Source organism: Syngnathus scovelli, chromosome 20 (assembly GCF_024217435.2).
Source record: "Syngnathus scovelli strain Florida chromosome 20, RoL_Ssco_1.2, whole genome shotgun sequence".
Lineage (NCBI taxonomy): Eukaryota > Metazoa > Chordata > Actinopteri > Syngnathiformes > Syngnathidae > Syngnathus > Syngnathus scovelli.
Window position 1 is genome coordinate 11662925 of NC_090866.1, and position 15036 is coordinate 11677960.

General features: G+C 52.0%; 1 protein-coding gene across 1 annotated transcript; it reads left to right on the top strand.

The window, feature by feature from the left end:
• The first annotated feature begins 144 nt into the window (after positions 1-144).
• rps6kc1 (ribosomal protein S6 kinase polypeptide 1) lies at positions 145-14431 on the top strand. The gene is made up of 16 exons (XM_049756168.2): positions 145-303; positions 1204-1239; positions 1715-1835; positions 2012-2127; positions 2199-2292; positions 2577-2630; positions 2723-3115; positions 3215-3339; positions 3433-3531; positions 5186-5233; positions 5859-5991; positions 6317-7807; positions 8440-8529; positions 11787-11869; positions 13585-13680; positions 13834-14431. The coding sequence occupies exons 1-16, from the start codon at positions 145-147 to the stop codon at positions 13933-13935; spliced, it is 3240 nt and encodes a 1079-aa protein (XP_049612125.1). The 3' UTR covers positions 13936-14431.
• The last annotated feature ends 605 nt before the right edge of the window (positions 14432-15036 follow it).

The window sequence follows — 15036 nt, forward strand, 5'->3', positions numbered from 1 at the left end:
AATTAAAAAGCCAAAACAAAACGTAACAAAACAAAAAACCGTTTCAGTGGTCTCACACGTAGGACGTAACGATTTCATAGATTTGCTCGAGGGAGAGAGCTCTCACTCCTCCTGGCATTTCGCCGCGGCTGTCAAAGTGATTGCATGTGTACGGCGTCGCCGGCCGGCCGGCTTCAAGCTTTCGGCAATGTTATTATCAGAATGATATCGCAGCGGGACAACGGGGATTTCGCTCGTTTTTATACCGTCACGGAGCCCACGAAACACTCGAAAGGCTACACAGTTTACAAAGTGACCGCGCGGGTGAGTTGCCAGCTGTGGCTAATAAAGATGGTGCTATGCAGCTAGCACGAGCTAAGCTAGTCGAGCTAATGTGATGCGAACGCCTAACGGTATCCACGACAACATAGCAGTGTTGCTGCATTTGTGTGTTTATAAAGTTATGCTCCTTCTAAAATGACCAATTGTACGCCCTTGGGGCTTATGGTAATTGCTTAAGCATTTGCCATCACAACCGTAAATGAACCTGACCCAAAGCCAAGCGTAAACTGCGTAGCGAAGTGGTTCGCTACGCTTTAAGAGGACCCAGGAGCTTGGATTTGTATCATTTACAGGGGAATGTACTTTGCTATGACTGAACGGCGTGTTCCAATTTTATCTTCACATTATGTACAGGAATTTTGAAATCTGTGTTCAGAAATGCGCGATCTGCGCAGCGGTGTGTCAGGAATACCGAGGAAGTATGAAGTTTGCGTACGCACAGATGATTGACGTATATAGCAACCCTGAAATACGAAATCTGCCTAAGGGCAAAACGCGGGATAAATACTATTTTATACTTTAACCAAATGTAATTTATCCAACTCAAATGTCAAACTACTACTGATAAAACCGATTAAAGTTTATCAATGCGTTATTCTTTATTTAGTCTTGATAGATGGATGGATGGATGGATGGCTAGATAGATAGGTACTTTATTGATACTTTATTGATCCCGGCGGCGGCGGCGGGGGGGAATTCAGGAGCCAGCAGTTTGATACAGACCATCACCTTCAAATTTACTGGTGATGTCTCCCTCTTCCCCCGGTCATTCACCATATAATGCATCCATTGTCCCCCTCCCTGCTCATATTTGTATCAGCCCCCACAAGAACAATTGGATTACAATCTTGACTCCTCTCCCCCTCTTCTGGTTTTGCACAGATCATTTCTAGGAATAACACCGAAGACGTCCAAGAGGTAAGCCGTGCAAACATTTTTCACTTGTGTGGGAATCACTCATTACTTGGTGTAGAGGTAGGGCACACTGGTCCAACAAGCACCACATTCTCTCTTTGCTGCAGCACACCACATTCAAATCATTAGCGGTTTCCACAGAGCTTGCTGATCACCTGGTCTTTTGAGTCTGGTGAGTTGCACAACAGGGAGGGAGACACGGCTCACGCAGGACTAGGGTGGGCCGCACGAGTTGAGTTGGCTTTTGAGTTAGGACGTCCACTTCGGAATGCAGCGCACTCTTACCCGGAAGCCGCGCGAATGCATTCAGCGTGATGTTAATTACTGTCTTGAGAAAGGCTGATTTCAACGGGGAGCGAGCCGACTTTCTCGCACACAGTAAAGAAAAGTAGCTACTGGATCCGCGGATCTGGACTTGAGTTTGTTTGTTTTGTTTGACCGACCCCATCGCACTGCGCTGTCTGTCACTATTGTCCAGATAACGGTGTGGAAAAGGTACAGCGACTTTCGGAAACTTCACCACAACCTCTGGCAGCTGCACAAGAGTGTTTGCAGCCAATCGGAACTGTTTCCTCCCTTTGCCAAGGCCAAGGTGTTTGGTAAGTTTGTATCAAATACATTTGTCTTGGCTCTCTCATGTCTACAAATTAGAAAAAAAAGAAAGTGAGATCTTGTTCTGCCTCCTAGCCATCGATGATGAGAGAGCCAAGTTGTTTCTTAGGAAGAATCTCAAAGGTGACACTATATGGAAAAATGTCTCTTCTTTGACGTGGAGGTCGCTTTGATGACTCCGTGATTGAGGAGAGGAGACAGTGCTTGGAGGATCTGCTGCAGTTCTCTGCCAACATTCCCGCTCTGTACAGCAGCCAGCACATCCGCGAGTTCTTTAAGGTAAGACGTCGGCTCCATCCAATGCACATGCTCGAAAGCACGAGCCCCAAATCTTGACACGTGTCGTCCAGGGCGGCGAGGTCCACGACGGCTCGGACCTCATCGGACCGTCCGAGCCTTTCTCCCAATTTCTGGCTGGCGGTTTGTCGGACTGCAGCTCGGATGGTAGGTGCTCATATTTTCAGTTTTTCAAAATCTGATTCTGCACTGATGCTATTGTGTGTGTAAAAAAAAAAAAAAAAATGCCTTCTCGAATGTTGATCGGCCACAAGAGGATGCCAAAGCACTACTTTTCTATCTGCAAGGGCCTTGCTGAGCTGACATTCTAGCAGCCACGATGAAAGTTAGAAGTGATCCTTGGACTCTTCCAAGTCACAATGTAAAAATCAAAGAGTGGGCGTGGGCATTTTTCTCACAATCCTTACGATCCATTTGGATTTCTTCTTCAGTTCACCGAGACCGCAGCTGTGCAGAAGATTTCACAATCACGTCAGAGTATGGCGGTAAAGCTTGAGTTCTTGGTCTTAATAATTGCATGAGAGCTGCAATTCACATTCAAGCATAGGTATGTTCCTTCTATCCACACATTTTCCAGGCCCGTCCGGGGACAGCAGCGAGTTGAACTCCCTGGCCGTGGACACGCAGTCTCTGGCCGAGCTCAACGATGGCGTGGCCTTGGGCCGCACTTCCCCGAAGCAGCCGCACGGGGGCGCCGCCAGCAGTAGCAGCAGCAGCAGCAGTCCTCGCTTGCCCTCCCTGCACCGTCTCCGCCGCCCCCCGTCGCCCGCTTCCCTGGCCTCGAAGCCGGAGGTCCCTCGGCCTGGCCGCGCGTCGTTGTTCTCCAAGAAGGAGAAGCTGAAGGCCGACTACCTGGACAAAGCCAGCCAGCTTATCTGCGTGGCTGCGCAGAAGGAGAAGGATCAGGACTACCGGGCGGCGTTCTCCTTCTACCGCAGTGGAGTGGACCTGCTGCTTCAAGGTGTTCAAGGTGAGAGTGGGGGATCAGGCAGGATTGGCTATTCCTTGACCTCCTCTTCCTGAATGCTCATGAAAATGTTGTTGTAAATGAATGAACATCACAACGCAGGTGAGCCCAGCCCCACGCGGCGAGAGGCAGTCAAGAAAAAGACGGCCGAGTACCTGATGCGAGCAGAGCAAATATCCAGTCGGCATCTTTGCGCCAACATGGGCCAGGCGCCTTCGCAGACGCTGGTGGGCCACCGCTCGCTCGCTCATTCGCTCGCGTTGTTTGATTCATTCATTAGGTGTGCATCAGTCTTCGCGGAATGACCGTTTTGCTTGCAGGTAATGGGGGCGCAGTGCTGCGCGTCCACCAGCAGAGGGAGCCAGCACAGTCTTTCCGATGATCTCGCCGCTTACCGGGTGGTGGGCGTCATCGATAAGGTCAGTCGCTGAAAGGTCGTAAAAACGGGCCGTCTGTCTTTCGGGGTTAGGGACCGAGCCGTCGAGACGTTTTTTCTGATAACGGAAGTCCACCCAGAAAATGCTGACACTTATTGTATATAGGGAGCACAAGAGACAAAAATGTCAGTGGATTTGCGGGGCTCAAGGTGAAACGCGAATGCTTGCGTCTGTCTTCACCAAACACTTTGTCCATGCAAGTGCAGAACATTCATTGACTCGTGTCCTGATGAACATGGACAGCGTGTCCCCGAGTGGCCTCTCCTCCTTCAGCAATAAAACAGAAGATTGACTTGATAATATTGTAGAGAGCTAGTGTGTGTGTGCGTGTATCCACACGTTTAGCGGCGCTTATGACTAGCACCAAGGTCAGTTTGGGTTGCCGGTTCTGTCAGCCAGCTGCCGGCGAAGCAGCCTCCCCACTCAGCCATGAAATGACTTGGCAAGCGGCTCGGCGAGCGCCGCGCGACACCGAATCAATGATGCTCATCCTCAACACGCGCGCGTAAAACCCTTAAGGAGAATGTTGACACGAGAGCGGCGCGCCGCCGCCGCCGCTGCGCCCGACTTGGCCGCTCCATCACTTTCAAAGCAGCTTGGCAATTGGAGTCGTGGCAAAACGCTGAGCGGCCCGCCCTCCTCGTCTCATCCTTCCACCTTTCACTTTTAATGGGGACAGAAGAGACAGATGGAGAAAGCTTCTCGCCCTGCCGCCGTCCCCCCCCCCCCCCCATCCTCCCTGATGTTTGTGTCTTAATTATACGTATTAGCGCCCTGGCGAGCGACACTGCTCTGTTTACTCACATCTCCATTCATATCCATTTAGCCCGCACCTGTTTGGTCCCGGCCAGGGTCACGCGGAAAGAGCGCGCGCACGCACACACACGCACAAAACTCACTCACCGGGTCGCGCACATATGCTCGGGCTCTCCCCCGAGAGGCTGATGATGGAGCGCGAGAGCGATGATGATGTGAGGACAGAAAAGAGGCGCAAATGAAGATATCAGGCAGAGAGGGAGGGAGGAAAGGAAGGAAGGAAGGAAGGAAAGAAATTGGAACATTGGTGGCACGTGTGAAAGGAAGGTCAGCATTTAAGGACGGCGCTGGCGACATCTGCTCGTTAATTGAAACCGTTGACACATGCGGAAAAAAATGATTGAATCATAAAACCTCCTTATATCATAATAAAAACAAGAAAGTGGTTGGCAAGTACGGACGCTTACGTTGATTGACGTATCGCACGGCAGCTTTTGAAAAAATGCACAAAGACTGCAATGAAATGCGCACGGACAAAACCACTGAACATGATCTCGGACAAAAAGTGGATGGCGCCACTTGCGCAATGTCAAAGAATGAAATGAGAAATGTTACGTGTCTATGCTCAATAATTGAGTGCAAACTCATTTGTTTGCACCCATCTGCTCGGCTAATCGGCTAATAATGCGAGCCGCCCTAATGTGCTTAAATCAGTGTTCGGCGGCTGTGACATTGGCCCGGCAAACATGGCGGGGCCCGACGGGTTAATCCCCCTCTCCCGTCTCGTTTAGTTTGCGCTCGGGTGGAATACGAGCCCGTCATTGAACGCTTTTGTAAGCTGCCTATTAACGAGCCTCTGCCTTTCCTTCTGCCATGGCAGGTTCTTTTGGTCATGGACAAGAGAACAGGAGAGATGTTCGTCATGAAAGTAAGTCTGGTGTCGTTGTCCTGATGACACTGGTGAGTGTGAAGTGTGCCAGATGCCCCGCCCCGCCCTGCCCTGCCCCGCCCCGCCCCGCCGCTGTCGGTGACCGCTGTAATTGATTCTAATGGGCCTGTCCCTGTCAGCTCCTCTGCGCTCAGGTGTGAGACGCGTGCCAGATGTCAACGTGCGGTGTGGGCACACATGACTACACACACGCATATGGAGACATATCTGCGGACACTTGCTGCCAATGTGAACTGGATTTGTGCGACTCTCTGAAAGTCACACACGCTTGTATAGCTTGATGGATCCGCTGACTTTGAGTCGGGGCATCCCTGGCATTAGGAGATAATGGTGCCTTTGCCAGGCTGGAGTCAGAAGACAAAGAACGGCAAGAATTAAATAGCTCGCTCGTCACGATGAATCCAAAGAGGCGCCTTCTGGTGTGCGCTTGGCCACCAGGGGGCATTGTCAGAGCGTTTCGCAACTTTCACAGCTGTAAGGACAGTAGGATCAGCCGTTTTCCCCAAACCATAACGAACGTTTGCCTTTGCGGAAGTGTGTGTATAGTCGAGAAGGTGACAATGCAGAACGTCTCCAATCCTTTTTTTTTTTTGTCCTCCGTCAGGGTTTGAGGAAGAGCAGCGACTGCGGCCGGGCCAAGAAGAGCATCACGCCTCGCTCGGTGCCGCACATGGTGCAGCTCAAGAAACTCATCGACTCGGAGGACACGGTCTTCTTGCTGCTGGGCCACGCCGAGGGTAAGACGCTTGACGCCGGTCTTGCCGCGTGCCCTTGTCCCGGGCAGATGTTTGATGGAGATGGCTGTGCGTGTCACAGGTCATTATTGCAATAGCAGGTGGTGGCACGCTTCATTAGCGACGCCAACACCCGGGCCTCATTGCATCGCTCTCACCTTTTGGGTGGTGCTCAAGGATTCCAACTTGGACTTATTTTCTGTGAGCTTGCACTTTGGGTTGTTTTCCCGCCAGCAGTTTTGACAAATGTATTCATTCCCAAAAAATCCATGAGCCAGCTTTGATTTCGACCATGCCTAAGTCTCCTCGATTGTGTGTTCCACTGCAGGCGGAAAGCTGTGGTCCCACATTGGCAAGTACCTGCACACTTGCAACTCGGACGACAGCTTCGACATTCCTTTTATCCAGAAGAGCCACACGGCCGCCGTACACTCGCCGCAGTCGGCTGCGCCGCGCCCGGCTGAGGATTCTTCTTTGCCGCGCGCCGCGTGCGCTTCCGATTCTGCGGCGCAGGCAAACAAGCAAGTCGGTGAGCCGGCTGCCTCTCCTCGTAAAAGCGGTCTCTTTGCCAGGCTTCGCCAAAAAGTGGCGGCCCACCCAGACTCTGGCGCAACGTCCGAGGAGGAGTGCACCAATAGCTACCTAACGCTTTGCAACGAGTACGAGCAGGAGAAAGTGGAGCCGGACGCTCTGGAGGTGGACGACGACGCGACGAGCGAGCCGGAAGTGTCGTTTGACGTGGCCAGCGGGACGCCCAGCGCCTCCTCGCGCAGCCGCTCGCTGCTCGGCAACGACAGCCCGCCGTCGTCCCTCGGCTGTCCGGAGCCGGGCGACCCCGCGGGCCCGCCGCCTTCCTCGGTCGGGTTGCCGTCTCTGGAAGGGTCCAAACGCACGCCCATGGAGTTTTTCCGCGTCGACAGCAAAGACAGCGCGAGCGAGGTGACCTGCCAAGACTACGGGGAGCGGGCCCAGCAGCAGGCCCAGCAGCAGGCCCAGCAGCAGGCCCAGCAGCAGGCCCAGCCGCAGGTCCAGTGGCAGGTCCAGCTGCCCCCCTCCTCCCATGAAGAGCCCCCCGTGGTGGAGAACCTTCAAGAGCTGGCTCTGGAGGTCAAGCGCCACAGTGCTCAGCTACGCGATAAAGACTCCAACGAGTCAGTGCCGGTTATTTCTTTTGAAGAGGCGGCCGCGGAGGATGAGGCTCATCCGCCGGACCTCTTGGTCAATCTCCCCGTCGTGAGCGAGCCCGCCGACTCTCAACGAGAGCCATCGGAGACTTTGGCGCCGCGTCCGGGCTTGGAGGCGGCGGCCGCCTCCCCTCAAAGGTCAAGCAAGCCGGATGTTTTACAACTCCCCGAGGAAGAGGAAGGGCAGCAGGCAAAACCTGACCCCGGTGTCGCGGCTTCATCCCTCTTGACCTCCCTCTGGGATGACTACAGCTTGACTTTTGGACAAAAGCAGCCCGAAAAAATGCCGGCTGAAGCCTCAAATAACGACTCTTTGCTCGACGCGGGCCTCGGCGACAAAGCGGTACAAGGCCGTGCCGTCGGCGACGTCCAACCCCCTCGGGCCCGTGAGAAATCACCACATCGCCGCACGCAGCCGTCGGCGGTTACGCCCGACGAAGTCGAGTTCCACCAAGAAGTATCGCGGCTGTTTGCCGAGCTGGACGAGTTGTCGCTGGCCGCGTCGCAGGCTCGAATTCCGGAGGCCTACGTCTGTCGCTGGGCCGTGGAGCTGCTGACGGCGCTGGATTGTCTGCACCGCGAGGGCATCATCTGCCGGGACCTCAATCCCAACAACATCCTCCTCGATCGCCAAGGTGAGAGAGAGCGATAGAGAGCGGCTATGAAACTCAAATGGACAACTTTATCAACCATCGCACAAGTGAAAAAAGACTTCAATGTGTGTGTAAAGATTGCTGCTTGGGAGGGGAGGCGCTTTACATCCATTTTCTATCTGTATATCTATATTTGAGCTGTTGTCTGGCGAGCACCCTCTCTCATCTGATCAGTTGTCCAGCAAAAGAAAAAGCAGAGCCCGTTTTAGTCGCTGGCCTGCACATTCCTCCCCATTTTCTTCTCTCGTCGTGCCACAATCATCTCTCTCCACCTCGTTATCTGCAAGCGTCTAATTAGCTGAGTGGCTGTTTTAGTCTCCCCCGTGGTAATTATTGTTCTAAAGGGCCCATCAACCAAGTAGCGCGCCGCATCATTCTGGCTAGCCCCGGCTAATGGCCACGGCTACCTAATGACACCATTAGTTCTAATGATGGCGTTAACGGCTAGCCGCTAAACAGGAGTAATCGCCCGGGCGGCGCGCTTGAAACGGACTCGCAAAGGAGCGGCCGCAAGCAAGGAAGTGCCCGTCGAGAGGCCGACGGTTGGAAAAGAAAAGTCAGAGTGACGCTTGACTGGAGAGGTGCTGAGAACCAAAATCTTCTTTTTCTTTCAGGTCATGTTCAGCTGACTTACTTCTGCAGCTGGACTGATGTGGAGGAGTCGTGCGACACAGAGGCCAGCGCAAACATGTATTGCGCGCCAGGTGAGACCTCCTCTCACCTATTTGTTGACTTACCCTTGTCGTGAGGGTTCTGACAACTTTTTAAAATCTTTAAAAATGAATACAAAATGGGTGGGAAGGTGCGTTTCTGTCCCAGCCTCGGTGCGAATTTACCAAATGTTGTTGCAATGCTGTCGCGGTCCTCTAAAGGGCGCTGCTGCGCAACTGAGTCCAGCCGCGGCGCCCGCTCGGCCCTCGCCGGTTGCCCCCGGCAAGCTCCGTCCGGCAGGCTCCAGCACGCTGCTCAAAATCTGGCCAAAGCAAAGCAAAGCGGTTGCCACCAAATGAGTAATTCTGCTCTGCGCTTTGGTATTTTCACACACTCGGACGGAATTCACATTTCTTGCTGAAAACAACACACACTATCAAATTGACTTTTCCTACAAGGTGAGGTAGGTGACCTATAATCTGTCCTCATTTTTTCCGTTGCGTATATAAATTCCATGTCCTTTTCATTGCATTTCCAGTTAAAGTTTTCTCATAAAACACGACACGTACAAACAATCATCACTATTTTTTTTTTTTGTGGAGTCGACGACCTCAAGGCTTGAGAGGCATTTTTTGCTTTTTTAAAAAAAAAAAATCATGAGGTTAAAAACTATATTTTGAACTAAAATGACTAAAATATTGTCAACTGAATTCCTATTTTCCATCTAGAATATATTCAAACTGGTTGTGCCTAACCCAAAGAATAATAATAATTAAAAAAAAAGCCTTATTTCTATAAATAAAATTTTCTATGTCCTTAGTTCGTAAACAGGCCAACACAAAAAATAGCCACGCTGCACCCAGCGTCTTGGGCGATGAGGCAGAGAATTGATCAAATAACCTAAAGACAGTAATCCGAATAATCCCGCGCCTTAATACATTAAAAAAACATCAGGGCTATTGCGGCTCGGCTTTGCGCTTTACTTCCTTTGTTTATCATATCGTCTTACAGCCAAAGACATTTCATTAAAAACATGTACAGGATCATCCGAAAAATCCCATTGTTAGTTTGAATACCACCGATGGTATTCATGGCGTTGTAATCATAGCCGTCAATAGGGGGCGTGTGCTGCCTGCTCGCTTTCTGCCTGTCTGCCTTTATTGCTCTCTTTTTTCACACTTTTGTCCAATATACAAATCTGAATTTAACACGTCTATTCATTTCATGTACGTATATGCTTGTCATTCCAAACAACAAACTGTGTGTGTGTGTGTGTGTGTTTTCTCTTGCCCTTGTTCTGTATTGCTGTTTATCCAGACAGGGTCAGCTCTATGGCTTCATTCCTGATGACAGATTTATGAGTGTTTGCCAGAGAGCTAGCAGGGGGTCTGCTCTCTCTCTATGGTTTTGGGTGTGTGTGTGTGTGTGTGAAAGAAGGAGAGAAACAGGTTTTGAAAGCACACGCTCACACACACACGAGCAGGGAGTGGACTTGGAAAAATCCAGTGGCAGTGTTTTAATCTGTTTATTTTGCACTTGTGCTTATTTACTTTCTCACCATTTGGTCACCGCTAATAAATATCAGATGGCAAATGTTTTGGTTTATTATAATTAGTCAATGGAAACAAGATGAAACCAAAACAAGCAGTTGAATGTTTGCCAAACAGAAGCAAATTGAATCTCTTTTTATTTTTCTATGGAGAGGGAAGGACAGCTCAGGGAAACTTTTGATTGAATATTTCACTTGTTGTGTACACACACAGACAGACAACCAACCATCGTAAAAAGTATGCATCATTCTGTATTGCTTTTATAATTGTGTGTGTGTGTGTGTGAGACATCATCCCACCTGATGGATGCCTCAGTGCAATTTTCATCTGCTTAAACGGCGTTTCTTCTTTCCTCAAGTGTTTGGGAAGGGAGAGGAGAGCGAGAGCGAGAGCGAGAGCGAGAGCGAGAGTTCCTTACGGCCCACAGGAGAGTCAGTCCATGTGATTGGAGATAGCCAGCGCAGTGTGTGCTGTATTGTTCTTAAATATTTGGCACGCAGTCACTCTGCGGAAGGGTAGCTCTGCGATGACCTGTGGCCTCTGGAGGCGCTTAACCCCCCCCCCCCCCCCCCCCCCCTTCCCTCCCTCCCTCCCTCCCCCATCCTCTGTCTCCCTTTCTCCGTGCATCGCTCTGACAGAGCGGTAAGTGTAGCCAGCTCCACTGTACACTCCCTGCGGCTCCTTCGACATTAATCCATTGTGATGACATCGACCTTGCTCTCAGACGTGTGTGTGTGTGCGTTGACCATTGCCCCTCCAGCTAAGGGCTACGCAGGTATCACTAGTCCGTTCAATGACGATCTTCTCTCCTTGGTTGTCAAAACAGTAGTCCTGGGGAGCCCTGAAGACTGGTTGCTCAGTTAGCGCTAAGTGTGTGCACGCGCACGCACGCAGGCACGCATGTGTGTGTGTGCGCGCAACAGTATCATAGCCCTGTCTAACCTTGGCTGCAAGAGAGCCACACGGCCCCTCCAGGAGAGCAGGGGTCTTTGTCTCTCGTGTTCCCCCAGCTGAGAAGCCTGATCTCTGGGCGCACACGGGGTCACGGGCGCCCCCCTGGGTGAGCACAACCCCCCCAAAGCAAAGTTGAGCGGCATGAGAAGCCATCTGCTTCCAAGCGCAGCTACTGTACTAGTATGCACCCACGCGCACTTTTTGACTTTGGCAAAAGAGCCCGCGCTCTTTTCCGTCTTACTACACGCAGTGTCAAATTTGGACGCATTGCTTTTTAGCCTTTCCCCGCCGTGGTCGTTTCGATGGCTCGCTCGACCGCCACCGGCACATTGATTTCTTCAATGTTTTTTTTTTAAACGTGTAGGAAGCATCCGTGAGATATGGGCGGAATGACTCTCAGATCCCCGTAGATGGCGACGCCTCAAACGGCACATAGAGAACATAATTTGCGCTCTTGCGCTTTCCGTTTCTTAACGTGCGCATGTTTGCTGTCGGGAGGTCGGGTCATGCAGATGGCGTGAAGTTGCCGCGCAGACGCTTGCCTCAATTTAACTGCTTTTTTATGATGCAAATTGCGCTTTTATGACACACGCACTCCGCATGTGTGCACGCGCACACTCATTTTGAAGCAAACGTGTCAGTATGACAGAGCGATTCAAGATGTCGGCCTGGGACAATGTGGAGTGTTTTGAAACTCAAGTAGCCGCCGCACATTGAGTCGATCGAATTCTTTCTTTTAAAAGAAGTGCAAGTGGATCATTATTTTGCTCCATTTGTTGGACCCCAAATGTGTTTCTCTTTTTCAGAGGTGGGTGGCACCGGCGAGGAGACGGCCGCGTGCGATTGGTGGAGTTTGGGCGCCATCCTCTTTGAGCTGCTGACGAGCACGGTGAGTCCGAAAAGGGCCGAGTGGGCCGAGTTGTTGTTTTGTTTTTTTTTGTCCTCCCCTTCCTTTGGCTGCTCGGGTATTATGGGATGTTGATTGGCATTTTGATGGGAGCTGCCAGATCATGTGCGCGAGCACGGTGCGTCTTGGCCGCCACCGCCTCTCGCTGCGGTTCTCCGGGAGCGCCAGGGGTGTCGGTGTGACTTCCTCCCCCAGCTTGAGCTCCATCTGCCGGGCCACGGGGTCGGCCCTCGGCGGGCCCCTTTGCTGGCTGCCGCGGCGTTGCAGAGCTTACGCGGGCCTTGAAGGTGAAGAGCGGGGCAGCTCTCTCAAGTCACCGTCGCTTGGCCGGTCCAAAGGCCGTGCGGCGCCAGGGTCCGTCTTTTGAAGACTCCTCCGTTTTGCTTCGTCGCTTGCAATGCGCCGTTCGCCCAAGCTCACATTTGTCTGTCAAACGATTAAGTGAGAAAGAGCCAGCGCTAAGTGAGAAACTGGTTCGTTGCGTGCTCTTCGTAACCTTGTTTGGGCTTAATGTGAGCAGACTCGCCTCCTGGCGCTGTCTTCTTCTACTATGACATTACTTTGACTTTTTTTTTTTCTTTTTTTTAGACAGTGGTTTGAAAATGCAATGCGTGGCCGCCTCATCAAAGGATGAATCATTTTGTTTTGTCTTATTTCACAACGGGTAACAGAGAACTGTCAAACGGCATGAACAATTTTTTGGGGCCATTGGCGTTTCTTTATTATTCCTAGCGACATGGATTGGTGCAACAGGACTGATGGTCTAACGGTGCAAGTGCAAAACGAGGCCTTCAATTTTTCATTGTTTATTAAATTTAAATAGAATGTAACTGTTTGCCAGTGGGCATGTTTCCTTATCAGCCATCAAGGGTGCCCATCAACGTCCCGAACACGAGTCGGGGGTGTCGAACAATATGCGTGCGCGCTTACCTGGGGAAAAAACAACAAGTCAGCGGCACAGATGTCTCCTTTGATGATTACGTCTGGCAAAGATACACACAGACACGAGCGCAAATAGCGCCTCTTGATCCTTGCAGGATAAGATCTTGCCTAAGGCGGTCTTGACTGCAGCCAGGAACCCAGCCAGAAGTCCTGCAGCAGGTATCGAGAGGGAGGGAGGGAGGGAGGGAGGGAGCCAGCCAGGCAACAGATCCAGCTGGGGGGCACACAAAGCAAAGCGCCACAGCTTGACACACACACACACACACACACGTGCGCAGTCGTTTTGTACGTGTGTGTGTGTGTTTTTTATGTGTTCCGTTGGAAGATGCGCCGCAGCTCGCGGTGATTACTGGCCATTATTGTCAATTATTTGAACAATAAGGCTTTAGTGTGTGCACTTAGGGGTCTTGAGCTGCCTTTCGCTCGCTCGCTCGCTCACTTTTTTCGTTGTATTTTTGGCCGAGTGCACTCGTTTGCTTTTCAAAATCCCGCCTGGTTAACCATTCCAGTGAACTTTTTCCAAAATTGTCATGATGAACAACACAGTTTTGTTTTCCATTCTGTGACACACACATGCGCACGGGCACGGGCAGTTCCAAGAAGAGCAGAACGGCCGTCATCATTGTTGTTTCAGGTGCCGCGTCGTCCTCCCTTAGCTCCCGCGCTCGGCGGGCGTCCCGTCCCGTTGGCTTGCCCTGTTTTTTTTTTTTCCTTTTCTTTCTGTTTGCGCTGATGGTTATCTCTCCTCCCCGCAGTCGCTGCTGCAGTGCCATCCGGCGGGAATCGGACGCCACACGGCACTCAACATCCCAGAGTCTGTGTCGGAAGAAGCCAGATCGCTGCTGGAACAGGTGCGCATGAGAACACGGCGAAAAATGTCGCCGGCTGCATGTTAGCAAAGCCCGTTAAGTGGCGGCGTCGTCGTCGTCGTCGTTGTTGTTGAAGGCTGCCTCCCTCCGTCCCTCCCGTGTGTGTGTGTGTGTGTGTGTGTGTGCGTGCGCCAGTTGCTGCAGTACAACCCCAGCGAGCGGCTGGGCGCCGGAGTGGCCGGCGTGGACGACATCAAAGCGCACCCCTTCTTTGCCAAAGTGGACTGGAGCAAGTAGATGCAGCTGGCCCCATTTGCGTGGCGTCATTCTTACACTGCAGGTAGACCCAAGAGAAAGGAGAAAAATCCCTTCCTTCTCCTGTACACTTCCCAAAGCCAGAGGCGCTCGCTAACAGCCCAAACTGGACGGGATGGCGCCCTTCTCTTTTTCATATCCGTATCGGTCGGGGCCTGAACTATGCAAGTTAAGGAGCAAAACCGGGCCCAGTTAAAAGGGGCCGCCATTCTGCCTCACAATCAAGAAAGTCGACAGTTTTGGCAAAAACAACTCCTTTGACGTCACAAAGCGCAAGATAACCAACCCATTTTGTGTACATAGTCAAGTTTGACATTGAAACGACTTTGTGGTGATGTCACTGGTGCATGTTGAAAGCCAGAGCTGTCGCAGGCAGCGAAAATGTTGTCTTTCTTTCTTTCTTCCTTCCTGTCTGTACCCTAACCCTGCGCACACTCCACGGCCACGCAAACAACAATAAATGCACCTGACAGACAAACATGCTGCGATGTTGCTTCCTCTCTCACACACACGCACGCACGCACGCACACACACGCACGGTCGACTGTCTCCCTAACAAGGAACAAAATGTCTCTAGTCCCTCGCCGCTGCAAAATGCGGCGCCGCCGCTAATAACAGAGCGAGCCATCCCTCCCAGCGAGCCCCCTTAACAGAGCGTCTGAACTGAACATGAACCCAGCGGCTCGAAGCCTCCATCAGCCGCCGTGACATATTCACGCACAGGTCAGGGAAGTTGCCGCCTCGCCTTCCTCATTGGCGGCGGGGTCAAGAGTCTGCGGCGATTAGCGCTCATCACAAGGCCCCGTCTCTCGTTAGCGCGCGCGTCGGGGGCCAGAGGTTCCCCGCCGTGTCGAGCGGAAGCCTGTCAATCTCTGCGTCTCGAGCGGCCTCCGCCGAGCGCTCCTCCGCTCGCGTGCCTTTGATGCCGGCGCGCTTACAGGTCGCCGCATTAGCGACACCCGCGCGCTCTCACGAGACGCATCCAAAGTTGAGCCTTCACAAAGGTCATGCGGGCTTTTTCGTCTTTCCGAGTGTCACGAGTGCCGAGTCCGTCGGTTGCTCATCAAAACAGCAGCACCCGCA

Coding starts and splice junctions, on each gene's coding strand:
- rps6kc1 (XM_049756168.2), top strand. CDS start 145: ATGTGTACGGCGTCGCCGGCCGGCCGGCTTCAAGCTTTCGGCAATGTT. Junction 2,631..2,722: donor AATCACGTCAGAGTATGGCG/GTAAAGCTTGAG, acceptor CACATTTTCCAG/GCCCGTCCGGGGACAGCAGC. Junction 3,116..3,214: donor GCTGCTTCAAGGTGTTCAAG/GTGAGAGTGGGG, acceptor ATCACAACGCAG/GTGAGCCCAGCCCCACGCGG.